Here is a 27219-nt window from a genome sequence, read left to right on the forward strand (position 1 = left end):
GTCTTACGGCTTAGTAGCAAGAACCTTTTCCTGATGAGTCACCTAGCTAGCCCCCCAAAATTTTTTTTCAGTAAGTTTTCATGATTAAGCAAAATAATTATATTGTGATGAGGGATCAAAATATAGGATAATATTAAATATTCCCCTAACCACAGCCAAAGCACAAGAAAAAGGCAAGTTAACCAAAGCACATTACAAAGAGATGTGAGTATACCACTCTCATCTCCTATCTTACTTATGTGAATAATGAGGCCTTCTAATCTTTCATTAAGATTATTCCCCACCACACTTCATCCACACCCTCATCTCCTCTCCACCTAGGAAATATACCTGTTAATGTTATGACACATTCGAGGTATAAGTCTGGCAAGGAAAATAAGAGATTCCCAGTCAGGTTCATCTTTACTGGAGATTCCACACACATAACTATAAGAACGACAGTCACCCTGTAAAAATAAATATAATCAACTTTTAACAGTTAAGTAAAAAAATGCATCAGAAAATGTTTTTTAAAGTGATATTATTAGTAGTAATTTGTTTTCTGCTTTTAAAAATATATCTGAAAAGTATATTCTACATATTTGTCTAGTAATACAAGTTAGGTCCTAAACCAAAATCCTTCATTAAATCCCACCTGGATCAATTCAAGAATAAAGAAACCATCATGGACATTTCAACAATTTATATGAAACACGCAGGAGTCCACTTGAAGTCATTCCAAATGGCTGTCCAACTATCGCAAACCAGCATATTGAGTTTGACAGGCAAGATCTAATACCCATATTTAACAATTGAGTAAAAAAGTATTTTGTTTAAAAATAAAATACTAACTTAGAAATAAATGAATGGAAACAATGTGAATATTCATCAATAGAACTATAAATTACTATATATACACAATGAAGTGCTATTCAGCTAATTGAAAAATGAAATCCTCTCCTTTGTAAAAATAAGGGTAGAACTCAAGATTTTGATATTATGTGAAGTAAGCTGTATACCAAAAGACAAGAAGCACATGATCACACTCATAGATAGAACTTAAAAAGTTTATCCTACATAAGTTGTAAGTACAATATCGGTTACCAGGGGCTGGAAAAAGTTAGGGATGAAGGAGGTGAAGAAGGATGAGGGAAGGGTTGATCAAAGATACAGTTACAGAGTTAAAGTTGAACAGTTTAAACACGTGGCAATAGTCAATGTTTTAAGAGCAGACTTAAGCATAACACAATTTACGCACACATGCACACATCAAAGCATCGCAGTACCTGGAAATGGTAGCAGGAAGGCAGTACTCCTCCCCAGCACAGATCTGCACTTAAGAGATAACCTCTAACAGGACAAAGGCATACAACAGGAGTCTAAGAGGGGTGAGAGGCCCAGCCTAGATAAGGGCTATCTAAGGTCTATCTGGTACTACAAGAAGAAGTATCTGAGGGGCAGCAGCTCTGGCTGACACTGCCTATTTGCCTACCACACCTACAAGAGAACAAGACACTTAGGACACATGCTTAACCAGTGCTCCACCTGCCATGTGTCTAAACTACAGGACTCAGAAAAAAAAGGACTGGTCCAATATATCATCTTTCTACAATGGTGGGAGAAGGGGTGGGGTGGAGGCACCCAGAGCCCATCAGATGCCCTGGAGCTAGTTATGAAGTGTTGTGAACAGCCTGACTAAGGATCTGCTCAGGTCCTCTGAAGAACAAATTTCTTAGTCACTGAGCTACACGCAGCCCCCACCCCCACCCCCGCCACCCCAACTTTTCTTTTCCTTTTTCTGTTGAGTAAGGGTGCGTCACTTTTTCTTTTAACAACATTTTAGTAGATTTGAGGGGGAGTCTTCAAGATATGATTATTTATTTATTCTTATTAAAGATTTGTTTTTGACTGGACTAAGACTTAGCAGTCTTAAGTAGATGCTCTCCATGACGACAGCCTATGTGTCTTGTAATCCTTTCTGATGTTTTTCTTCAGCTTCCTTCACTCTCTTGGCCAATAGTTTAACATATCCTACAGCGTCCTCCTTGTTCTTCAGAGCAGTAAGTCAGCATTGGTATTACAGGACAGATGGAGTAACAAGATGCTGGATCTTGGTTGCTTTGGTCACGGGCTTCTTACCTTCTTTGTTTGAGGGCTTTCTAACAACATATTGATAGACATCATCTTCTTTTAGAGACTGAAAGCTTTCTGATTCCGCTAGTTCTTTAGTTTCTAACCAATGAGGCCCAATAGTGTCTGTCACTCCTGGTATCCTTCTCTCCTTTTTTTTTACAATAACCAAATTGAGAACACTCAGATTGCTATCTACTGCATCCACAAACAGACTTGCACTTCTGCTCTTCAGTTCTCCTTGGTCTATAATAAAAATACCCCTTACTCCACAGCAGGCACACTCTGCCATAGGTCAAAATGACTTGTTTCATGGAAAAACTTTACTTCATTTCCACAGAACTCTTCATCCTGACACAGCCAACTACCTAGAAGCACTACAAAAAATGAGCCATTCTATTTTGGCTGTTGTTCACAGTAGTTATTTGATTTTGTTACATTGGGATTTGGGCTTGTTTTTCCTTTGCTTTGCGGTTGTTTTTTGGTTTGTTTTCGTTTTTTATTCCCCTTTCTAGTTATATAAAACTGATCATGTATTTTTTTCCTCACTATTAGAAAACCTACTTTTGGTTTTTCTTTGCTAGTTTTTTAAAACAATCTCTTGTTCTTTTCCCCTTTGCAACATTCTTCTCTATTTCTTATTCTTTTCTTTTACTTAAGCTTATTTCTTATGACCTTCCCTCTTCCTTTTATCTCATTCACTATTTATTTTCCCTTTACTGTAAATGATTTTTTTGATTCTACGGCATACTCTACAATAGTTTTTGCCGTTTTTCTCTGTTTTATCATTATTGTTGATAGATTAACAGGTTTATTCAATTTAAAGTGTCTTTCTGTATCCTGTACCATTTGATGTTCATATGCTCACTTTCCACTTTCTTCTGTAAATAGTACTAAGACTAGAACTCTGATGAATAGGCTGCTTGGTCGGGTGTACTGTCACTTGCCTATAATCCCAGAATTTGCGATCAGATGTGGGAGCTGGTAAATTCAAGTACAGCCTCCATTACATATAGACTGAGGCCAGCCTGGACTACATGAATCCCTGCATGCACACGCACACACACACACACACACACACAGAGGGGGACAGTGTCTTTTTTAAAAGATTCAGACTCCTCTCTTGCTAAACACAAACGTACTGAATGAGGTGGAATGTCAGAGGTAGTCTTCAAAAATCAACTAATATAAATGACCAATGACCTCAAATAAGTTGATAGAATTCCTTCTAGGACCTGCAGGGCATAAAAGTATTCAACATAGAGGAAAAAGTAAAAAATGGACAAAAATGCCAACAATAAGAAATATTTAATAAGGAAACAACCTGAAAAACAAATTAGAAATGATAAGGATAGTCTCAAACTTAATCAAATAAAAGACACAAGACAAGTAACCAACAGAGTACAACAAGCAGATTAGAGAAGGTGGAGAAGCCCTAGGAGCACAACATTCAAACATCAAGAAAGAAGTAAAAAGGAAAAGAACATGACATTGTTCAGGAACTCTTAGACAAACAGGAACTGGGAAGAGAAGAAATATACTTCAACTTAATCAAGTTTACAAATAGTACGATGGTTCGAATGCGAAGGACCCCACAGAATCACAGAATTGAATGTTCTGCTCCTAACTGAAGGAGCTGTTTTTGAGAGGCTGCGTTGGTCTCATTAGTGTCACGAGGAGATGCTTGTTTCCATTTAAAACTAACAAATGCTAGAGATGACTCAGTGGTTAAGAGCACTGGCTGCTGCTGCAGAGGAGCACGTGTAGTTAACAACACCTGGAACTTCAGTCCCAGGGAATCTAGGGCCCTCTCATAGCCTTCAAGAATACTGCATTCACAAGATGCAGATGTGCACGCAGGCAAAACATCCAATATACACTAAATAAAAAATTTTTAAATCAGTCATCAAACAAACACCTCAAATGATTATCTATCTTAAAACATCTTTGAAAAAAGCACAATGGGGAACTATTTCAACTCCATATCTCACAGGAGCTACAAATAGACAAGTTTCTTTAGTAAACTCTCCTAAGAGTTTAATTTTTAACTGAGTGGTGTGGTGGCACACACCTTCAATCCCAGCACTTGGAAGGCAGAGACTAGTAGATCTCTGAGTTCAAGACCAGCCTAGTCTACAGAGCCAGTTTCAGGACAGCCAGGTCTACAGAGAGACCACTGGGGTCTTAAAAAGCCAAAACAAAATTTGATTTTTTACTAGTATTGTTTTAACTGTGTTGAGACTGAACCCCACATGTCAGATAAGAACTGGGAAATGTTTAAAGAAAACCAATCTGCACTTTAACTTTTATATTTATAAATATCTGCCTATAAATATCAGAGCAAAGCTGAAGTAGAACTTAATGTGGTGGTCATTTATCAATAGCATTCCAAAACCCAACTATCATTATCATCACAGAGTTTTATACCTAGAAAAGCAGAATAATCATAGTTTTAAAAGCAGTGTATCACAGCTAAAAGAGATGACACATTAAAGAGGAGATAATACTGGGCCTATATAATCTTCAATGAAAACCTTAGAACACTGAGGGATAGTCAACATTTTGACACTACAACACAATAGTAGTTGGTTATCTACAAAGTTCCCACTCAAGTTACATGCAATTAAATTATAACAACAAAACCACAGGTAGGTGAGATGCTCAGCAGATACAGTAGCTACCTATGTAAGCCTAAGCACCTCAGTTCAATCCCTGGAATCCATGTCAGATAAACATATATATGCAAGTACTGTGCCACATGTGTAATCTAAGCACTCTTAGAGGAGATAGGAGACAGAGAGGAGAATCAGCTACCCTGAGGTAAGAAATGTGGCAGAAACAAGAGAACCTGCCTAAACACACAGGAGAGAATCAATGACCAAAAGTTGCCCTCTGATCTACAAGACAGACAGACAGACACACACACACACACACACACACACACACAGTTGTATATGAGTATATATATATATACTGTGATATATGAGTAGTACACACACACACAGAAATGTCAATGTTTTAATAAGCTTATGATTTTGTCACATATGCTTGCAGACCAGAAGCTAAACATGTACATATTCATCTGATCCTTCTTGCAGCTAAAGAAAAGGCTTCTCAAGCCACAGTACATATTCTAAGTGTACAGATAAATAAGACCTGACCTTTGATCAGCAAACTGTGAAGTAAATGGTTCTCTGAAAGTTTTGCTTTGACTATAGGTAAAACAAAACAAAATACTAAAGCTATAAAATCTATGTCTAAGTGTTCAGTTCTTATAAGTTCATTCACTCCACAACCATCCATACAATAATTTTACCTTTCTAAACTTAGAATATAATGTCACATTTAATTCTCCAAAGTAATTTCAAATTCAAACTTTGTAAAAACAAGCAGCAGAAAGTCATATCCCTGTAAGTGAGATCATATAACTTACCTGCACACCCACAGTCTTAATTGGCAGCAAGAAAGCATTCAATGAATGCTGACTTGTAATTTCCATGAGTTTCTCCTGGTCCTCTTCTGTTGTGCAAGCCTTGACTCTTTGTAACAGTGTATGAGGCTGAGAAAACCAGACAAACATTTTTGTTCATGTTGTAAAAAGTCATCATCTTATGTACCTGTATAGACTAGATTTTAACAGTAGATCATGTAGAATATGCTATGCGCTATACTATAGCAGAAATTCATCTGTGGGGTAAGAAATATAAATTAAATTTATATACACTGAGATTTTGACTTTCCTGCCACCTTTTGTGCATTTTGTGTCGTCACCTTCCCCCTTTTATCTTGCAACTTTTGCTCTCGTAAACTGGTGATCCTCCCAACTCATTTATCTAAACCTTTTTGTCCTTTTGGCAAAACAATCATTTTTAATGCTTTACATTTTGTTAGTTCTCAAATAGTAATATTGTTGTCATTAACTATTTTGTGCAGTCTATGTTTAGGTCAGTCTTACTCATTTATAACTTTATTTGCTTACCAATCCCTTGTAGAGCTAAGACGTTCTGTCTCACAGCTTTTCCTAAAGCCAGTGCTTTATTCAAGACTACCAAAGGCAGGAATTCTAGAAATGGGCAAGTATCAAAGGCCCCCTTACAGCCAGACGTAGCGCACACCCAGAGTCCTAGCACTAAGGAAAAGGAGGTAGAGGGCCATGACTGTTTCAAAAACCAATTACTATTTATATTTGCTACAAGAAAGGCTAAATACTAGGAGATGAGGAAGAACTGAATGTAGGTAATGGACATGAATAATCAAAAGATGTAAAATTAATTGTTTTCCTACTTGTCTTAGACTTCAGTTTTAGTATTAGATAGCTGAATTAAAATATATTCAATAGTGAAAGTGTAAAATCCAACGTGAAACTTTATAACCTTAGAATGGTTATTCTAATTATACAGTTCACCGAGAGGAGGAGGCTTACAAGTTTTTTCTAATAAAGTTTATTTTTTAAAAAAATAATAAAAAGAACAAAAACTCACCCTCCCAGTTAACTTCAAACCATTATGAAAAAATACTGCCTTAAATTCCTCAAGCCAAGGGTTGTTGGTAGTAAATGCGCTTATTTAGAAATGCCTTTATTTGAATACTTGCTTTAGTTTTTAAAACAACTGGGCATGCACCAGTCATCTCCTTGAGCACCTTGAGTTGTTCTGATTTTTAATTCCGCTCTCATCCTGACTGCAGTTTCCTTCCCTCCACTCTTCACAGCTGTGACCCTCTCCTCCAGCAGATCCATTTCCCTTCAGAAAAAAAACAGGTCTCCCAGGGATATCAACTGAACAGAGCACTACAAGTTATAAAAAGGCTAGGCACAAGTCCCATAGCAGGGCTGGACGGGACAACGAACGCACCAGGAGGGAAAGGGTCCCAAGAGCAGAAAGAAAGACACCTCCATACCCACTATTAGGAGTCCCACAAAAACACCAAGCTAAATAACCACGACATATATGCATATTTGCTATTGCTTTTAATGTCTTAGTTTTGCAGGTATGCGTCTGTTCCTGTATGGTTGTTGCACTATTGGAATCTTGGTCTCATGAACAATTCCCTACCAGGAGTCAGGTTGTTTCACTTACCCATGTTACATGTGCCATTTGCACAATCAAAGCCACTACATGTCACAAATTTAGAAAAACTTCTCTTGTCCACTGTGGCCCTCTGGACATATTTAAAGCTGAATTTCTCAATTCTACCTGAACTTCATCTATCCTTAATTTTTTTTCTGATCACTTGTTCTATTTCTGGAAATTTTATAATCTCTATCCTTGAATCCTTTCTTCATATGTTAATTTCAGTTGCTAACAGTTCTAGAATTCAACTATCTCAGTTTTTAAGTATCATAAAACAATACTGTTAATAGCTTCTCCTACTTTACTTCCTCATATTTTATTAGCAAACTACAGTATGCAGGGTCACTGAGGATGCTCTGCTAGTTATTTATAACTTAGTGGGTCATATGGCTGTGTTCTGTTCTTTGTAAGCTCTTACTGTTTTGAAACTCTGGGAATTCTTTGGGAAACAGGGTGAAGATTATAGAGAACCTGTGTAGAACTTGCCTGACTACTTAGAAACAGTACCAATCCAGGTGGACCTCAAATGAAACTAACTTGCTATTTTCAATCACATAGATTATGAGTTAACACCTCACATCTGAGGGACTGGGAAACTGCTATACATTCTCAATTTGTACCTAAAGTATTACTAAGAAAAACTGTGATCTAATTACTGACACTTCATGGCCCCAAGGTCTCCTATTTGGACAGTTTCTGCTCAAATGGAACTAGTGGAATGCTGTCTTCAGGGAAGCACACAGCCTTCTTAAATTGACACTTCTACTTCACTCATGACTTACTTTCTTTCAGTGCCTATGAAAGAGCATCTGATGTAGCTTTTCTGGACAGGGGACAGGTAGTCTTATTTGCTTATCCAGACAGATCTACCAAGTAGTCTCTGTGTTATGATTTCTACATAGTCACTGCAAGTATATATTGTTCTGAATTTTCAAACACAAAATAAATAAGTTCATTTTAAAACAAGAATATAACAGCAATCTATTTTGTCCAATGTATTGACTAGATGTCAAATCATTTATTACCTTCTTAACACTTGCAGAAAAATCAGCTACTATTTTCAAAATATTGTTGGTTTCAGGAAAGTCTTTACAAATATAAGGTTCTTCAGCACATATTACTCTGATTGCCAGGCCAGGACCTAAAGAACAACAATTTTGAATATAAAATCTATAATTTCAATTTTAATAGAAAACTGATACAATCTCTAAAACATAAAACCCTTAAAAAATTAGGATCTAACTACTATCCCATGGTGTTTTGTTTTCTTCTTTTTATTTAAAAGTGTTAGGGTTCAAATACAGGGCATCGTGCATGCTAGCAAATAGTCTACCACTGAATCCTAGCACTCTAACTTCAAGGCCAAAAATGTAGCTTTTTGGTAGAGCCAATCTTAAGTATGTACAAAGACATGAGGTTCAATCTAAAACTAAAACAAATGAACACAAGATATTTAATTTCAAGTATATATGTATTAATTTCCCATCCAAATTGACTAATCTATATATTCTCATAAAAATATTTTAATTCATACTATATATGGTAATTTACTGAAAATCTCTTAATTGAAGGAATTCTCTACCATACATGAATATAAAAATATATAACGAACCACCTTATCTCACAGCCTGTTTAAAATTGAAATATAAAAGTAAAAATATTGTTTAATACAAACTTGTGAACTAGCACTTTTATTAGTCATAAGTAATAGTCATAAAGTACGTAATAGTCATAAAGTAACTAAGTAAGTAAGCAAGCAAGTAAATAAATAAACAGCAGGGTCCAGAGACTCCTCAGTAGTTGAGAGTACTAGGTTTCAGCTGCCAGCACCATGTATCTCAGGGGCTCTGATGCCCTCTTTTTACTTCATTAGGCATCTGGCATGCCCATGGTGAACACACACATGCAGACAAAAACACATGCAAACAAAACAAATCTCACACAAGACTAAAAAAGAATAAAAGGCATGCACAAGACCTGTTGCTTTACTATAATATGGGAAAAAAAAACCCTTGAAGTGTCTACAAGCAAAATGAAAATCATATTCCATTAGTTGTTCTCAGTACCATTACTAGTTTTAAAATAAGCACCCAGGGTTTGGGGGTTTTGATATTTGGTTTGTTTTTTTGTTTGTTTGTTTGTTTTCTGAGACAGGCTTTTTTTGCAGAGCTCTGGCTGTCCTGGAATGTAGACCAGGCGGGCCTCAAATGCATGAACCCAGAGCATCCAAGGCAACCTGGAGGTGGGAGTGAGAGGGATATCACTATTTTTTAAGAGAACCATTTTTTAAAAGATGCGATCTTTAAAAACAGAAGAGGAAAAAACAAAGATTTATTTTTTTTCCCATGGAATACATGAATACTCATGGTATAAATGGTAAAATACATAGTACTCATGGTATAAAAATCCTAGATCTACAACTAAGAACTATGTAGAAATGTAATTAAAATATCTCTATGATCCACATCCCCATCTGGAAACAATGCTATATGCTAGACTCCCAGGAATTATAGAATTATATAATACCTAAATACAAACAAAAAAGAGAATGATTCACATATGGTGTAAATACAGGAGACACTTCTAAGAATGTGTTCCCTGTCATTCTCTACCTTCTTTGATGTTACACAGTCCCTAAGAAGACAAACCATTGAGAATGGTCTGAATTGAATCCACATGACAGTCCACCAACAAACAAAACCCAAGTGTGTTTTTACCTGGAAAAGGATGCCTGGAAACCAATTCTTCTGGCAGGTCAAGCTCTCTGCCTAAAATCCTAACTTCATCTTTATGAAAATCTTTCAGAGGTTCTATTACTTTCCCCTATAAGAAAAAAAAAGGGGGGGGGACCAATTAAAAGATTAGACTATTATTTAAGATATTTTCACCTACGAGGCTTAGAAGGAAATTAGATTATTATTGAGTAGCACTCACAATCTTTGTTGAAGACAGTATAATCCTTACAAGTTTTATAAGAAAAACAAATTCCAGTGCTGGAGAGATGGTTCACTTTTAAGATCTCTCTCTTCTAGAGGATGCAGCATCAATACCCAGCACACACACAGTCTAAGGGTCTTACACACACGGTCAGTTCTAAGGGATTCAATACCCTCTTTCTAACCTCCACTGGCACCAGGCACACACAAAATGCACAGACATCCATGAAGACAAAACAATCAAACACATAAAGAAAATCTTTAAAAATAAAATGATAAGACCCATCATCATATCTCATCCACTTCTCACAGGATACAAGAAAGGCAATTGAAATAATGTTCCCATTAATGAGTCCAAATGAGCTGGGTGTGGTGGTGCACACCTTTAACCCTAGCAGTGGGATGCAAAGGCAGCCAGATTTCTGTAAGCTCTAGGTCTAGCCTGGTCTATACAGAATGCCTGTATTTAAAACAACAACAACAACAAAACAAAACAAATAAAACTTTTCTAAATAGTATCAAAAAATAAAAGGATAAGTCACAAAACGGTAAGAAGTAAATAAAATGTATTTATTTCATGTGCACAGACAGTTTGTCTATATGTGTAACAGTTGTCTGCCTTTCAGAACCCTGGAACTGAAGTTACAGAGGATGGTGAGCTGCCTTGTAGGTGTAGGAATTGAACTCCAGTCCTCAGAAAGCAGCCAAGTTCTCTTAACTGCAGAATCTTTTTGCCGGTCCCAAGAAAAAAATAATTCTAACTATCAAACTAAAACTGAGTATATGAGCAAAGAAACAGTATGAACAGTCATTTTTCCAAGATAAACAAATGACCAATAAGCATCTGAAAAAATTCTAGACATTACGACAGGGAAATGAAAATCAAAACCACACTGAGCTTACAATGGCAGTGCTTGCACACAAGCGCAGTACTGGAAAGGTAAAAGGACAGCAACCTCAAGAAACAGGGAGATCCATCCTTTGTCCTATTTCAATGGACAAAGATTAAGAGAGATACCCCTTATCAAGGGAACAATGACAGCTATTAGGATGGCTTTTAAACACAAATACAAAACAGTGAATGATAACTGGAATATACAAAAACCAAAACTTCAGTTGTACTTTTGGTTAAAAAGTAAAATGCTGCAACTGCTCCAAAAGATAGCACATACTTTCCACAAAAGAAAACTAAAAACAGAATAGAAAAAAGAAAAAAAAAAAAAACAAAACAGAACAGCAATCTCACTTCTAAGTATGTATACTCAAGAACTGAAAGATTCTTGAAGCATTAAATATACACCTACATTCATAGCAAGGTTCACGATATTCAAAGCATAGATGTATCACAAATGTCCAGTGATGAATAATTAGATAAACAAAATGTAGTATCCACATTGCAATGTTCTGTTACTTAGCACTTGAAAAGAAGGAAATCACATCACATAATACAACCTTAAAACTTTAAGGACATTATGCTAAGTATGAAATAAGCTAGTAACAACAAGACACTATTGAAGACAAAAATAAAAGGAAGACATGCTTGTATGATACCACCTGTATCAAGTATACAAGGGGCTCAAATAGAATTTAAAGTAGAAGGTGGTTATCAGGCAGTACAGCAGAGACAAAACGGAGTACGTTTAATGGTTAAGTTTCAAATCTGCAAGCAGAGAAAGTTACAGAGATTCTACTATTCTATTCCATATGGAAGAACTTATTTTATGTTTTATACTATGAATTTAAAAAGACAAGTCTGGATAAGATATAGAAAATGGAAAATATGGGAATGTATAAATTAACATTTTGGACAACAGTCTTTCAAAAAATCAAAATGCTAAAGAGTCATGACATTTGGGAACTATTTTTTGTTGAAATAGGTTCACCTATAATCCAATCCTGGATTTTTAACTTGCTATGCAGCAGAAAGACCATGAAACTCTGGATTCTCCCACTTAGACTTCCTAAGAGATAGGATTTATAGCAATGCAAGATCACAGTGTGCTTGCTATTCTAGCAATTCTATACCTAGGTATCCACTAGAGGAAAAGGCAAGTTGACAAGAATTTGTAACCAATATTTATAATGTTATTTCTAACATCCAAAACAGGAAATGTCCAACTGAAAAATGTGAAGATATATATACAATGGAATACTATTTGGCTATAAAAAGGAATAAGTTCTAATATGCATATACCATAGATGAGCCCTGAAAATACATAAGACTTTAAGATATGTGCTGGGCACCGTAGACCATGTCTGTAATCATAGCACTTGAAGGAGGTAGAGGCTAGAGGATCACCAAGGTCAGCCTCAGCTATGTAACAAGTTAAAGGCATGAGTGACTTGAGGTCACTTTTTTAAAAGCAAAGTAAAAAAGCCAATCACAACAGCCCAGGTACTGGTGATAAAGTTATGCAAGGTGTCCAAAACAAGCAAAACTACAGAAGCAGAAATTAGGCCTATCTACATAGCAAGTACCAGGACAGCCAGTCAGGAATACAGATATCATGTCTCCAAAAGTAAATTTAATTAGTAAGTAAGTAAATAAATAAATAGTGGCTAGTGGTTGTCTAGGGTTGACAGGAAATGAGGAGACCACAGTCAGAATGAAGAATGACTACCTGCTAAATTAGAGCACAAGATACACTGTGTTCCTTTTGAGGGTAATATAGATATTCTATGATTAGTTTGTGGCAATGGTTAGTCAACCTTTAAAGAACTGAAAAGAAACAAGAAAGGATGGAGGAAAAGGAAAATACTCCATGTACACACTTTACGGAAAAGTTCTCACAAGCCTTTACCTCTTCCCTTAACTTCCTGATAAGCTCTGTGTCGTTGTGGTGGGTTTTGATGAGTTCAGCTTTGCCGCTCGCAACAAGGGATGCACTTTCGATTAGATCAGGCCGTAAAGTGCCTTGGGCAAGAAAAACCTCCTCTGGCTTCAGACTCATTTCTCCAATGACTTCATTGGCAATCTGTTACCACAAAAGCAGAGCAGTTTTCTGGGAAATCAATCTTTCAACAATCTTTCAACAGTTTGAATTAAATTTGACTTTTTTTTTGAAGTACCAACCAAGAAAGTAGATCCATCAAATTACCAAAAATAAATTTCTGAAAACATTGTACATTGAACATGATTTTAAAATGTATGTGAGCAGTCCTTTCAACATTTCCTAAAATCTGGTCATGGGCTAACCCAAGAGAAGTGCAACGTCAGCTGAAAGGTCCATTCCTAAATGCTTAGAACAGCAGCTTAGCAGTATGCATACTTTTTAAACCAAAATAGTTTCTATCTGTCCACAGGACAGACACAGACACAGACACACACACACACACACACACACACACACACACACAGAGTATACATATTCAAAAATAAAACAGAATTATCAAAGTTTGTTATTTGATATAATATAAAAACAAACTAAAATAGACATAAAACAATATACATTGCACACATTTTAAAAAGGTACCTTAACAAAAGTATCACCAATAATTTTTCTTTTCTCCTCAGGACTTGTTGTCATATTTAATGTTTTGCTAATTCTTTTCCGTGGGGTCCTGTCTTCATCTGATATTGGTAGAGTAGTTGTTCCATTATAGAAGGAATGAGCAGCATTTATCACTGGGAGAGATGACAGAAATATTTTAAGCTACTGTATTTCTTATTATATATATATAAGTCAAAGCACAGAATGAAAGCCAAGATATACCCACCATTTGATGTCCTTTACAATCCCCATGTGTTCAAAAAGCCAGCAACAAACCAGCAGTAATAATTCAGGTCTAGGGATCAGAGATCTCTGAATTCTTTCAGAACCTCTGTGGCATTTAGATATGAGGCCATGACCCTGCCAACAGTGCTGGTTGCTGTCTCTCTGTTCAGTGTTGAACTAGAACAATGCTGTAGATACATTTACAATTACATGGGTATTCTTTTATTTATTATTATATAAGATCAAGTAACCATAGTAGTTCTGCAGCAAAGTGTTTGCTTAGAGGGTCATGGGTGTGATTCCCAGCACTACCAAATATGAGAAGCATGTAAAGAAAGATAAAACACTATGATCTCTATTTGGTAATAGAGTGTAACTACTAGTAAGTTTCAGCATGAGATGATGACGTAGTTGGCTGTTTCAATCAGGGTCCATCAGATGCCTGTAGTTCCTCCTCATAACCTGCTCAATTACCCACAAGCTCCTACCATCAGCATTTGTACAGTTAAACTGAGCAAGGAAGCGAAGGAATGGATCGCCATTTAATATCACTTAGTTCTATTCGTATTGTACAGTCCTACCTGTAACCTCAACTATGCCTGGTGCAGTGTTGCAAGTCCAAGGCCTCTTAGTAAACCATTAGCTTTCTCATGGCGAGGACAGATGTAGTGCACTCCGCATTAAGGATCTGCTTCTCATGCTTTCAAATACTCCGTGCTTTAGTCACACCCAGTGACCTATTTCTCCCAAAATCAAATGTTCCCACTTCCTGAGCCTCCCCTATAAGTCTGCAGTCGAGTAAGCTTGTTTCCTATAGCGTCCTTCCCACTTTAGGCCCAAAACTTTGAACTCCTCCATTCTATCGGTCCTATTAAAGTTTCTCTACTTTAAAGGCTACCTTAGAAAAAAATGTAACTACACAAAAATGGTTATTGCAAACACTAGTAAACTAAAACTAAAGGTATCTCTAGGCCAACTTTTTCTTAGTCGACTTCAAAATGTTCACATTAAACCTCACATAACAGAGACTATTTTATACACACACACACACACACACACACACACACACACACACACACACACACACACTTGTGTATATGTGTGTGTATATATATATTTGAAAATTTACTTGTGTAAAATATTCACTTAATCAAGTGGGTACCTAAGCCCTTCTACAAATACAGGTTGTTTTACGAACAAGCTCAAACAGAGAAAGTAGATTAAATTTTGTAATTTGTAAAGTCCAAAAATAAGTGAACACATTGCTAGGTCCCTGCTGGGACTCTGTTAGAAGAGTACTGAGGACCCTTTAAAGTTAAAATTCCTTAGCGTATCAGAGAGAATCCTCCCTCCTCGGACACCTGCATTTTACTCTCCACTGTTCTTTGAAGTGATTGCTTATTCCTTCCACCTTTATCACTGTATCCGTTTATGCCTTTGCTAATATGTAGGAGTCATCACCTTATACTCAGCCTTTTAGCATCAGTTAAACTGATAATGTAACTGTGTCCAACTGTACTTTTAATCTAATGTATCATTTCATCACTGTAGCCATTAGTTATCTGTTTTTCAGAGGATAAATATAAAGTTTCTTAGTGACTATCACTGCCTTTAGAGTGACGGTAACTGGGGATCTTCGGCACTCACCCACACATGACAGATGTGTCTTCCTCCATCATGCCCCACTAAGTTTTAAAGTGTCATCTCACTAAACGTGGAGCTAATTAGTTGAGCCAGATGGGCTGGCCAGCAGGCCCGAGGGATTAATTAGTCTCCATCTTCCCAGTTTGGGGGATTATAGGCATACAGACACATACGTATTTTTAAATGGGTTCTAAAGATAAGTTCAGATCCTCATGCTCCTGTGGGAAGTACCATATCAACTGACTGCCTACATGGCTTGCCTTAATTCTGGCAATGTTGTCTAAACTAATCCAAGTTCCTTGTATCTCCTGCCATGGTTTGGTCTCCTAAGAAGCTTAGGATTACAGGTGCATACAACAAACATGTTTTGCTAATTCTAGACTTTTAATCTACTTTCTCTGTATGAATTTGATTGAAAACAGCCTATATTTGTAGAAGGGCTTAGATACTCACTTGCATAAAGAATGTTGTGAAATAAGAGGGGAGATTTTGAGAAGACAAAATGGTAAATGCAAAACGGTAACTTACAAGTATCAGTATAACAATCAATGAACTTTTCTTGAAACAGAGAAAATGATACATATGAACTAGGTGTGTTTAGCCTTTAGTTTATAGAGGAAACTACATGTTTAAGATTGGACTGACCTAAATCACATGGCTTGGAGAAATGAACCCTAGTGAAAATGAACTTCTCCATGATTAATTAATACCTTTGACCTGAATTCCAAGCTTTTTGAGGGCCTCTTCAACAGACTGGCTTTCTCGTTTTCTCATAAAGCCATTATCAATGTGTACAGCAATGACTTGATCTTGGTTCAAAGCACGATTTAGCAAAGCAGTACAAACAGTTGAATCTACACCACCACTGAGTAAAACCTGCAAATAAAACGGAGAGAGAAAAAAACAAGCAGAATAAACAAACAAGAAATAAAGAGGTACTGTTACCTTTTATAATTACTTAAAAGTACTGTATATATCAAGATATGTACAGTAACTGACAAGACACTGAGGGGATGCAACACACAAACTACACACACACACACACACACACACACACACACACACAGACAGTTGTCAGGGCTAATCAATACTACTCTGGATTCCAATATTTCTGACCTAAATCTTTATAGACCAGAAATAGATCAAACGCTTACCAACACTTTTGACGTTCCTACTTTCTCTTTAATCTCTCGAATGCACTCAAGTTCTCGGTTCTGCACAGTAAAGTTCCCACTGCATCCAGCTATATCATATAGGAAATTCTTCAGTATTACTTTTCCATTTTCTGTAAGGCCAACTTCAGGGTGGAACTGTACACCATATAGCTTCTTAGATTCATTGGCTATACCTTCAAGGAGAAAACAATCACAGAGCAACTTTATGTTGAAGATACAACTAATATTCACAATCCATTCTCCATTCCTCAAAACCTTTCTCTATAAATATTAAATGTATATGTCTATTCAACTTTTAATTACAGAGAAAAAACACATAATAAAGCTATAATCTTTATAAAGTATATAGCAAAAAAAAAAAAAAAAAAAAAAAGAGGTTTAGGACAGACCAGAGACTATTTCACTAGATTCTTATCTCTCTGTCGTTACTTTGATTTTCTTATCTATTTAACATAGAAAATAACTCAATTTTGGTTCTCAGTCCAACATGACTTCCACTCATACTCAGCAACTTCCAATGCCCAACATTAAAAAACCTTCATACAACAAACTTTTTCAGTATTTCCTAATATTTTCTTTTCCAGTTCCAGTAACTACAAATACAGGTTGAATAGCCCTACTCTGAAATGTCTGGATTCAGAAGTGTTTTAAGTTGTCATACTGTAACAGTTTCCAGAATTGAAACATTGCATCCTAGGAAGCTCCTTAAGCAGAAAGGTAAACAAACAATCCAAAAAGCTTCAAGAAGTTCCTGAAATTGACCAGATTCACTAGAATGCCTTTAGGATGGGAGAAGCTGAACTACAAAGAAGACCAAGACCAGACCAGCTACCTAGAAGAAGCAGAAACCTGCTGGGCTGCCTGGAAGAGGTTTAGACCCATTTGGGCACCTAGAATAACATCCAACCTGTTAAGATGCCAAGAAGCAGTGCAGTATGTTCCAGGTTCACAGCTTTGTGAACTGTCGCCATGTTGTGGTAGGCTTTGGTAATGCAGCTGTCTGAGTCATTTCTGTTCCTGTAAGTAACCTCTCACTCATATTCCTGTAGTAACCCCAAGGAAACTCATTGTTCCACCTAACTGGACTTAGTGATATCCATACTTTGGACTGTTGTGGGTTCCCTATCAACTGTATGTTGTGTCTCCCTAGGAAAAGTTTTGTCACACAATAGACAACTTTTAAATGAGATCCAAGAACAAACATGAAAGTCACATAGATAAGTAGCCTAAAATTACACAATATTTTAAGTGTACTTGCATTTTGACTACAACTTGTCATCTGGGGATACTTATAGAATTTACCACTATGACATTAGTTAGTAATCAGATAGTTTTGGATTGTGGACAACTGCAGGTATTCAGATTGGGGATATTTACTGTATGACTGCACACACTTGATCAAAGAATTTAACTGATTATCTACTAAGCAACAAGTGCTGAGCTAGGGGCTTTACAAGGGCATCATTAGCCTTATTTTATAGTTCATGGATCAAGAAATTTATCTCAACTCTTATAAGTCACACCTGGCAGGCTCAAGATGGAGGCATTTATATTCTATAAGTCTTCCAGGATACCACTCTCAGTTTACTTATTTCACTGTTTGCTTCTTACTCTTCATTGCTGGTTCCTCTTCGCCTGGCCTATCTTTATATATAGAATCTGCCAAAACTCAGGTCTTAAATATCTTCTTCATAAACTCTTAAGTGATCTCACATTCTCATGAACCTAATATTCCACACTTTGGTCCATCTGTATAGCTCCAGCCTAGGTTTCTCCTCTGAAATCAAGATATATAACTGCTTACCTAGACACCTTTATTTTGATGTTATTTAATAAAGCCTCCTGAATTTCATATGAAATCCCAAACCCCTAGTAGAAGTTTTTTCTACTAGGTAAATAGAAATTCTACCCATCTGTTACTCAGGCCAAAAATAAAATAAAATAATTTTTTTAAAAAAATCCAGCATTTAAAACCTGGTTGCTTTACCTTTGCTACTCCACACTCAATTTATTAGCAAATCTTTGTCTCTCCACTTTGTATCACATTACAAAGATATGACTAGTTCACTTCTACCATCCTGCTCCAAACTTTGCTTTACTTTTTCTCCCCTGATCACCAGAAAATACATCAGACAGCTCAAAGGGCCTGCAGCTCCACCTTCAGAGAACCCACACCACTCTCACCTTCTTGGGCACATATACAGATACACATACATTTATACGAATAAATTAATTATATTTTAATTTAAGTACTTTAAAGCATTATTTTTGCTTTATTTATGGTTTAAGTACTTTAAACCACAATTTTCTTGGTTAATAATGGATCCTACCACATTTACAACAGCTATTAAAAAGAAAAAAAGAAAAAAGAAAAAAGAACCCACAGGACAGCTCAATGGATTAAGGCACTTGATATCAAACCTCAACCTAGTGGGATCCAAACAGTGAAGGGAAGAATCCTTAAGCAGTCCTCTGACCCACGGGCAAAATACATGTTTTGTTAAAAACAAATAAAGTAAAATAAACATTTTAAATGAAAATTTAAGAAACTCATACAGAATCATGATCACTGAAAAAAGTTTAAATGAAACCTGCAACATTTTGAACTTTTACCTGCAACAATGTTCCCAGAACGAGCTACAACCTTGAATCCATCAGCTACTTTGTCCACACTGTCTCCATGTGTAAGTAAAACAATTTCTTCCTTCTGCAGGCCCCTAAACATAGAAAAAGTAAAATTTACACACAAATATCTCAAGGAGAACTATGGTTGACAGGTCAATGAACTGTCTAGTTTTATAACAACTTGATACAAGCTAGAATCATCAGAGAGGGAGCCTCAACTGAGAAAATGGCTCCCTAACATTTGGCTGTAGGAAAATCTGTAGGACACTTTCTTAATTAGTGATTGACTATGGAGGGCCCTGCCTACTATGGGTGGTGTCATCCCTGAGATGGTGGTCCTGGGTTGTATAAGGAAACAGGCTGAGTAAGCCAAGAAGAGCCAGCCAGGAAGCAGCACCCCTTCATGGCCTCTACATTAGATCCTGCCTCTAGGTCCCAGCTCTGCTTAAGTTCATTATGATGAGTTAACTTTCATGATGAATGTGGATGTAGAAATAAATAAGCTAAATAAATAAGTAAACTAAATAAATCCTTTCCTCTCTAAGTTTCTTTGATTGTAGTGTTTTATCGCAGAAATAGTAACCCTAACTACAACAGTCATTTTGTTTAGAAATAGAAGTTTGCTATATGTAGATTAAGAAAATTCAGGAGATAAAAGCTATGTAGCAATGCAACATTGTTAGAATGTACATAGAATTTATGTATGAACATACATAATTATTATAAATAATGCCAATAAAAGATATTAAATCTGAAAAAGGGACAAATAGTAAAAATTGAGATCTCGGGGGTTGTATAGAAATCTCAGTGGTTTAAAGTACTTGCTTAAAACAGCATGAGGATAAAAGTTCAAATCCTGAGTATCCACATAAAAAGCCAGTTGCAGCCACATGTGCACCTGTAACCCCAATCCAGAGGGCTAACAAAACAGGAAGTCATAGGTATTTCCTGGCTGCCAGTCTAGCTCCAGGTTCAGTCAGAGAACTTGGCTCAAGAGGATGAGGCAGAGAGCAGTAGAATAGGGTGTCTAACATCCTACTGTGGCTTCTATGTGTATGCACACATATGCATAGAACGCACATAAGCATACACACACAGCATATACACATCATACAGCGCACACGCACACACATTATAGCATGCAAGTGCATGCACATGCACACATACACATATCATGTACCACATACAGCACACACAGAGAATAATTTTTAAACTTCAAAACTAAACTAATGAATATATGAAGCTAGTACACTAATTACACTTTAAAAAGTTACAGGTGTAATTTCAACATTTAATTTCTGAGATTTTTCTCTTTAAAACAGATATTTCAATGACTTAATAATTCACTGTCATATCAGTAATGATGCTGCTGATACTGTTATTCTACAACTATATGTACAATATAGATATATGTAAGATTCAGGTTATTATATGATCAAGCTGGCGGGAGTGATGGCTCCGTGGTTTAGAGCACTTATTTCTCTTCTAGAATATCCACATTCTAGTCCCAGTACCCACATCAGAAGACTCACAACCACTTATAACTCCAGTTCCAGGAGACCTAACACCTTCAGTTCTGATCTCGAAAGGTATGCACACATGGAACACACACACACACACAGACAGACAGAGAGAGAGAGAGAGAGAGAGACAGTGGCATACAAATATGGATGAACCCAAAATTAAATAAATGTAATTTAAAAATAATACCTGAACAATGAACACGTATTGTCCATACTAATGTTGAAAACGCCATCCTCTCTAACACTTTTTTTATGCACAGTGCCTCCAAAAACCTTATTCATCATCTGTTCAAAGAAAAAAGGTAATATATTAATATGAATCAAAAGAAAAGTTTGTATGTTGATAATTATTTATATCCTTCGCCTTTAAAAAGTTGTTTGTACCATAAACATATCTGAGTAAGCAAGTGTTTAATGTGTGTAGATAACTATATTACTGTATATAAAATTATTAGAGGCATGAATTTATAAGAAAATTTGACTAGGAATTTGACCTGAGGTTAATCTCTGCTAAACACTGAGATACTTGTCCATTTCGGGCACTTTAATTAACATTAAAAAGAAACAGTTCAGCCAGGTATAGTGGAGCATCCCCCTTCATCCCAGCCCTCCGGAAGCACAGGCAGTGAGGCTCTGTGGGCTCAGGTCATGTCTGCTCTACACAGAGTTCCAGCACAGCCAGAGCTACACAGTGAGATTCTATCTCAGAAAGAGTAAAGAGAAAACTTTCTTTAATACTTAAGTCAGAATTTAACTTAAAACCAGCTACAAAGGCACTTTTGAGATTTAAAAGCCATTGCAGGTAAAAAAACTGTAGCAACAACACAGGAGTTAGGGCATGAAGAAAAAAAAAAAATAGGAACCATTTTGACAATTATACAAGTTTGAATGGCTGAATTAGAGAATGGCAATAAAGATGGGAGGCAAAATATTAGATGAGGGCAGTACAATCAAATGTCCTGTCAATCAAAGGGCATGGAGGCATGTTGGAGCATGTCTTTAATACCAGCACTCGGGAGGCAGAGACAGACACAGGAGGATCTCCACAAGTTCAAGGCAAGTTAAGTCTACAAAGCAAATTCCAGGACAGCAGGACCTCTTATACAGAGAATCCATGTCTTTGGGGAGAGGGAATGATGATTATGATGATGATGAAGAGGAGGAGGAGGAGGAGGAAGAGTAGGAGGAGGAAGAGGAAGAGGAGTGGGATGTAAAGGGGATGAACTAGCTCGGCAGTGATGGTACACTCCTTCAATCCCAGCACCCAGGAGGCAGAAGCAGGGTGAATCTCTGAATTCAAGGCCAGCCTGGTCTACAGAATGAGTTCCATGAGAGCCAGGACTACACTGAGAAACCCTGTATCAAAAAAAAAAAAAAAAAAAATCAAGAAGTGGCCAATATGGTATATTACTCAATCTGTTTTACCCATTATGTGAGTAAAAGGACTGCAAACCCAGGTGTTTGCTCTTAACCCCTGAATCATCTCTCCAACCTCTTGGCTATTCTTTTTTTTTTTTTCCATTTTTTTTCTCTCCTGCATCAAGAGCAACATTCATCAAATGACACAGACTCATGAGAGAAAAAAAAAGAGGGGGAGGAAGAAGAGAAAAGAGAGAGGAGGAGGGGGAAAGGTTGTGTTTTCAGATTCTATAGCTGTCAGGAATATGTTAAATTGAAATTGCACAAACACATTTTATTCCATTCTTCATAAAATATTTGGTAATGACCTGAATCGCACAGATGGAACATTGCACTAGATGAAAGAAAGATCTAGGAAGAGCATACAGCCTTATAGTTAAATACAACAAGCATGAGGGAAGGCAAACAGTGACAGGACAGAGATGTGGGAGTAATTTTGATTCAGATATAAGGAGGTTCAAACAGCTTTTGTCGAAGTGTGTGACATTTGTGGAGAATCTAAAATGAACTTCAAATTTTACCAAAGTGACAGGTTTCAGGCAATGTGCAGAGCCAGAGGATAGAAATATCAGAAGGTGATGTGTTACCACACAATGAAAGCACAGCAGACCCAGGCAAACCCTGCCCAGAGTGTCAAGAGATCTTGTGTGACTTATCTTTTCTTAAAAAAAAAAAAAACACTCACATCATCAGCAAGATGAGCATGATAACAGTACAGAATGCATAGGATTGTTGTGTAAATTAAATATATATGTGGACAATGCCTCTGAAATTACTGTTTTGATTCTATGTCCCCCACAGAATATGCATCAGATAAAAATCCAGGATGAGCCTCACAACACGCGCGCACACAGAAGGGCCACAACTGACATGGATAATGTCAGTACTTTCTTTCCTCTTGGCTATTCTTAACATAGAGAAAAACCTTTAGAGTACAAATATATACATATACATACATATGTATACACATACATATATACATATATACACATATATATTAGTATAGTTATTAATATATATATAACCATTCTTGAGTTTAAAAGTAAATTGGGTATGATGGCTATTCTTGACTAAAACTAAAATTAACTGAAGACCAAGTTGCTGGCTCCATTGGCTCATTCGACATAGGAAGACTCATTACTTAAATCCAGGGTAAAGGAACCCTTTCCCCTTCCAAAATCTAGACCACATCATCTCCTGGCAGCCAACATAAAAGATAAGAAACAAACTTTGGCCTTTGCCTGCTTACCTCTGCTTATCTCACTGGCATTAGAGCCTACCTTCTTTGAGATTCTGATGTATACTGAAGTCCAGCTGAGACATATGGCCTCAAACTAATGGATTCTTAAGACTTTCCATTAGGAGATAGCCAATGTTGGACTACCTGGACCATAGCCTGTAAGCCACTGTAATAAATTCTCTTTTGATAGATAGATAGATAGATAGATAGATAGATAGATAGATAGATAGATAGACAGACAGACAGACAGACAGATACAGACAGACACACACACACACACACACACACACACACACACACACACACACACACACTGATTCATTCATTCTATCCATCCTGTTCCTCTAGGGAACCCTGACTAGTATGGGGAGAGTTTTTCTAAGTGAAAATGTCACAGTACTCAAGAAGCTTCAGCAGGAAGGGAAATGATTTATGGGTTGTTTGACTATGCAGAAAAAAGTTCTACACCTAAGCAAGATGAGCAAGAGGGAAGAAAGATGGGGGGGCAGAGAGAGGAGGCACAAAAAAATGTGCTAATATACAACTAATCATAATACATTATTAAAGGATGATTTCTAGCTCTGTTTCCAGATGGCCCAATCAAGTAAGCCAATGTTTAAATGTTATAAGGTGAAAATGCTAGGCTTATAAACATAAGGGAAAACTTATATACATGGTTTATGTTTTTACTCCCTTAGATCTTGTTTAATAAAATTGTTTCTTTGATAAGTGAGATTTTAGCACGTTTTGGTTTAAGGTTATCTATCATTATGTTCAATGACATTTTTCTTGACTAATAAATGGTTAAAATGGCCACGATTGAGAATGCAGCAAATGAAGTGGCTGGGAGAAACAACAGGAATTCTCACTGTTTAAAAGTGGACAGTGGTGGGGCAGAGGAGCATACCTTTAATCCCAGCACTTGGAGAGGCAGTAGCAGAAGGATCTCTGTGAGTTCGTCTAGCCTAATTCACATAACATGTTCTAGGCTAGCCAGTGCTACACTGTGAGACCTTGTCTCACAGTGGATGGATGGAATGGACGAATGAATGGATAGACAGATAGACAAACAAATAAATAAATAGTAGTTTGCTAAGTGATCTAGTTACTTATGAACAGGTTTCCTTATAAGGTCAGTTCCAGCACAGAATAGCAATCAATATACAGTGGTACTGTGCCCAAATTATCTCAGAGAAAAATAGTGTTTAAATCATAAGAAGAAAACATTAAGTCAACTCTCAAACTCAATTTGTAGCTTTACCTGCATTCCATAGCAAATTCCTAGGACAGGCTTGCCAATGGTAAATATTGCTGGATCAAACCAGGGAGCATCCTCTGCATACACAGAATTAGGTCCTCCAGATATGATAATAGCCCTGTGTATGAGTGAAAGAGTCAGTAAACAATGTGACTACTAATTTTTAATTACTTAATACAACAATATATATAAAGGTTGAAGAAAAAAAGTACAAACACGGGTCCTCTGTCTGTACAGATCAATACTGTAGTTGTTCATGACACCCAACTCACTTGGAAGACAGCTCTATATTACCTACTCCAGGAATATGATGAAGAGAGCATGTAGGGTGAGGAAAATTGCCTAGACCACGATCTGAAAAGGTGAGTGTGCACCAAAGGCCTCTAGTATACAGAGAAGGAAAACCCGTATGAAGGAGAAGAGCAGTGGGAGGAGAAGGAGCACTTGAGTCAGGAAAATCATGAGTTCAACCTTATCCTCAAGTTACATACCAAGTTCAAGGCCAGCCTGGACTACATAAGACCCTGTCTCAGAAAAGAAAGAAAAAGAAAACAACAAGCCACATAGCTAAGTCTTGTAGTGCATGCCTCTAATTTTATATTTGGGAGGAAGGGTGAAGCAAGAGAATCACCACAAATTTCTACAATAGTGAATTCAGTAACAGCCAGAGAGGACTGCAAAGCAAGTGCCTATGTTTTGTTTTCTTTTTTATAAATAAAGAAAAACGGAAACATACTCTGGAGCTAGTGAAAAGACTCATCAGGTAAAGGCACTTGCTACCAGTCCTAATAGCCTGAGTTTGATCCCTCAGATTCATACGGTGAAAGGAGAAAACTGGTCCCACAAATTATCTTCTCAAGCTCATATGTAAATGTACTTCACACAGTTTAAGTTTTAAACCTACCTACCAGGCAAGACATCTGAAGAGAAAGACAGCACATCTAGTGTTTAGGCTCAAACCCCAGACAACTAGCCGAGGTGCCCATTAACAGATCAAAGACCACACTGACCACCAGGTTTGCAGGTTCCTTATATCCCTCAGGATATGGCTGGCATACTCCATCGCCTACCATGAACTCCTCCATCCAGCCATTTCCTACATAATCCAGCCATTTAAATTAGCTATCCTTTTAGTCTAGCCTTTAGTCTCTTGGCCAAGGCTGCCCCTCTTGGTAGGCAACTCCTCCCCCTTTCCCATTTTCCTTACATGGCCCAGCTCAAGGTCCTGTTCAAGGGACTCTCAGATGTCCCTGCCTCTAACTGTGCTTTGCTCTCTACCTACAATAAGCTTTCTCCTCCACCATACCTAAGAGCAGTCATGTCCTTCCTTTTTCAGTTCTTTATTTTCAGTCACCTAATGTAAAAGCCTGAGTCAATTAAGGATGGCCACTGCAGACACTTCTGGGGAAAACCTGTCAAGCACTAATCCATGTGAAAGGACAGAACATTAAAAGCTGTAGAACCAAACGCCTCACATAACTAGGCTGTCTTGCCTGGTAGGGGCATGAGCCACTGGAATTATAGCCTTATATGGCTTAGGTTTTTCTCCTTTAGCAATTAGTTTTAGGAGACAAAAGGGACTTCTATATAAATACTTCTTCCCTTTCAGCTACTCTACCCAACCATATATATTTTCCTTTGATTAAATGCTCTAAGAGCAATGAATAAATGATCACTATAACTGCATCTAACTGTGATCCTCAAATCATATAAAGTATAACCTATTCAACAAGGTGCTCAGCTCTATCATGGAAATCAAGTAAACTCCTAGAATCATCAAAACAAACAAACAAAAAATGAAAACATCAAGGTAATCTTTTTGACTAAAAGTATAAATTATTCCTTTTTAATTCCAAATCAGAGCTATAGGAAATTTGTTACAAAAGTGTGCAGGATTTTTATTAAAAAAAAAAAAAAAGTCAGTGCCCAAATAAACTAGTCAAAAAATATTCCAAAATCTAAACTCAATCTCATTGACAATGTATTGATCAGAGGCTACCGAAATCCTTGTTCCTTTATGGCAAAAGCTGGTGTTTCCAAGGGAAAGATTTCAGACTGTACAAAGAGCTCCCGCACTCTTCGGTCAATGACTTTTCCATACTGAGCCCCAGCATCCAGAATGACAACAGCTCCTTCGTAGTGGTGACAACCATCCTTAAGGTCTCCTCCAGCATTCTCCGGCTACAAGTAAAACAAACAGAAATTCTAATTTACAAAAACTATATTACTAGGGGCTATTAAGATGGAGCCAAGCCCAAAGACCTGAATTTGATGCCTGAGGCAAACCACCAGGAGAAGCTACAAGCTGCCCTCTGACCTCCATGTGACTGTTGCAGCACACTGTGTCTCCATATACGCAAAGTAAAAATTTTAATTACACTGTTTTAAAATATAGGGGGTCATTGTCAGCTTCACCACACAGAAATGCAAACTGTTAATTTTTATTGTATTTCTAAGCTATGGATTCAGAAGTTCTGCTAAGTGTTAGATGTCAGTATACTC

General features: G+C 37.0%; 1 protein-coding gene and 1 pseudogene across 2 annotated transcripts in view; both read right to left on the reverse strand.

Annotated features, from left to right (window-relative positions):
* Window positions 1-27219, reverse strand: part of Gmps (guanine monophosphate synthase) — a 44911-nt gene that overhangs the window by 4429 nt on the left and 13263 nt on the right. For both annotated transcript variants that reach the window (XM_032898299.1, XM_032898300.1), the window contains exons 2-13: window positions 26717-26898; window positions 24721-24835; window positions 20988-21085; window positions 19266-19369; window positions 16632-16825; window positions 16188-16353; window positions 13591-13742; window positions 12919-13092; window positions 9899-10004; window positions 8207-8322; window positions 5543-5668; window positions 331-446 (exon numbers count right to left, since the gene is read on the reverse strand). In XM_032898299.1, the coding sequence (XP_032754190.1) occupies window positions 331-446; window positions 5543-5668; window positions 8207-8322; window positions 9899-10004; window positions 12919-13092; window positions 13591-13742; window positions 16188-16353; window positions 16632-16825; window positions 19266-19369; window positions 20988-21085; window positions 24721-24835; window positions 26717-26898 (1649 nt within the window). The remainder of the gene's footprint in view (window positions 1-330; window positions 447-5542; window positions 5669-8206; window positions 8323-9898; window positions 10005-12918; window positions 13093-13590; window positions 13743-16187; window positions 16354-16631; window positions 16826-19265; window positions 19370-20987; window positions 21086-24720; window positions 24836-26716; window positions 26899-27219) is intronic.
* LOC116896824 lies at window positions 1798-2441 on the reverse strand (annotated as a pseudogene).

The sequence above is a fragment of the Rattus rattus genome, chromosome 3, assembly GCF_011064425.1.
Source record: "Rattus rattus isolate New Zealand chromosome 3, Rrattus_CSIRO_v1, whole genome shotgun sequence".
In the NCBI taxonomy this organism is placed as follows: Eukaryota; Metazoa; Chordata; class Mammalia; order Rodentia; family Muridae; genus Rattus; species Rattus rattus.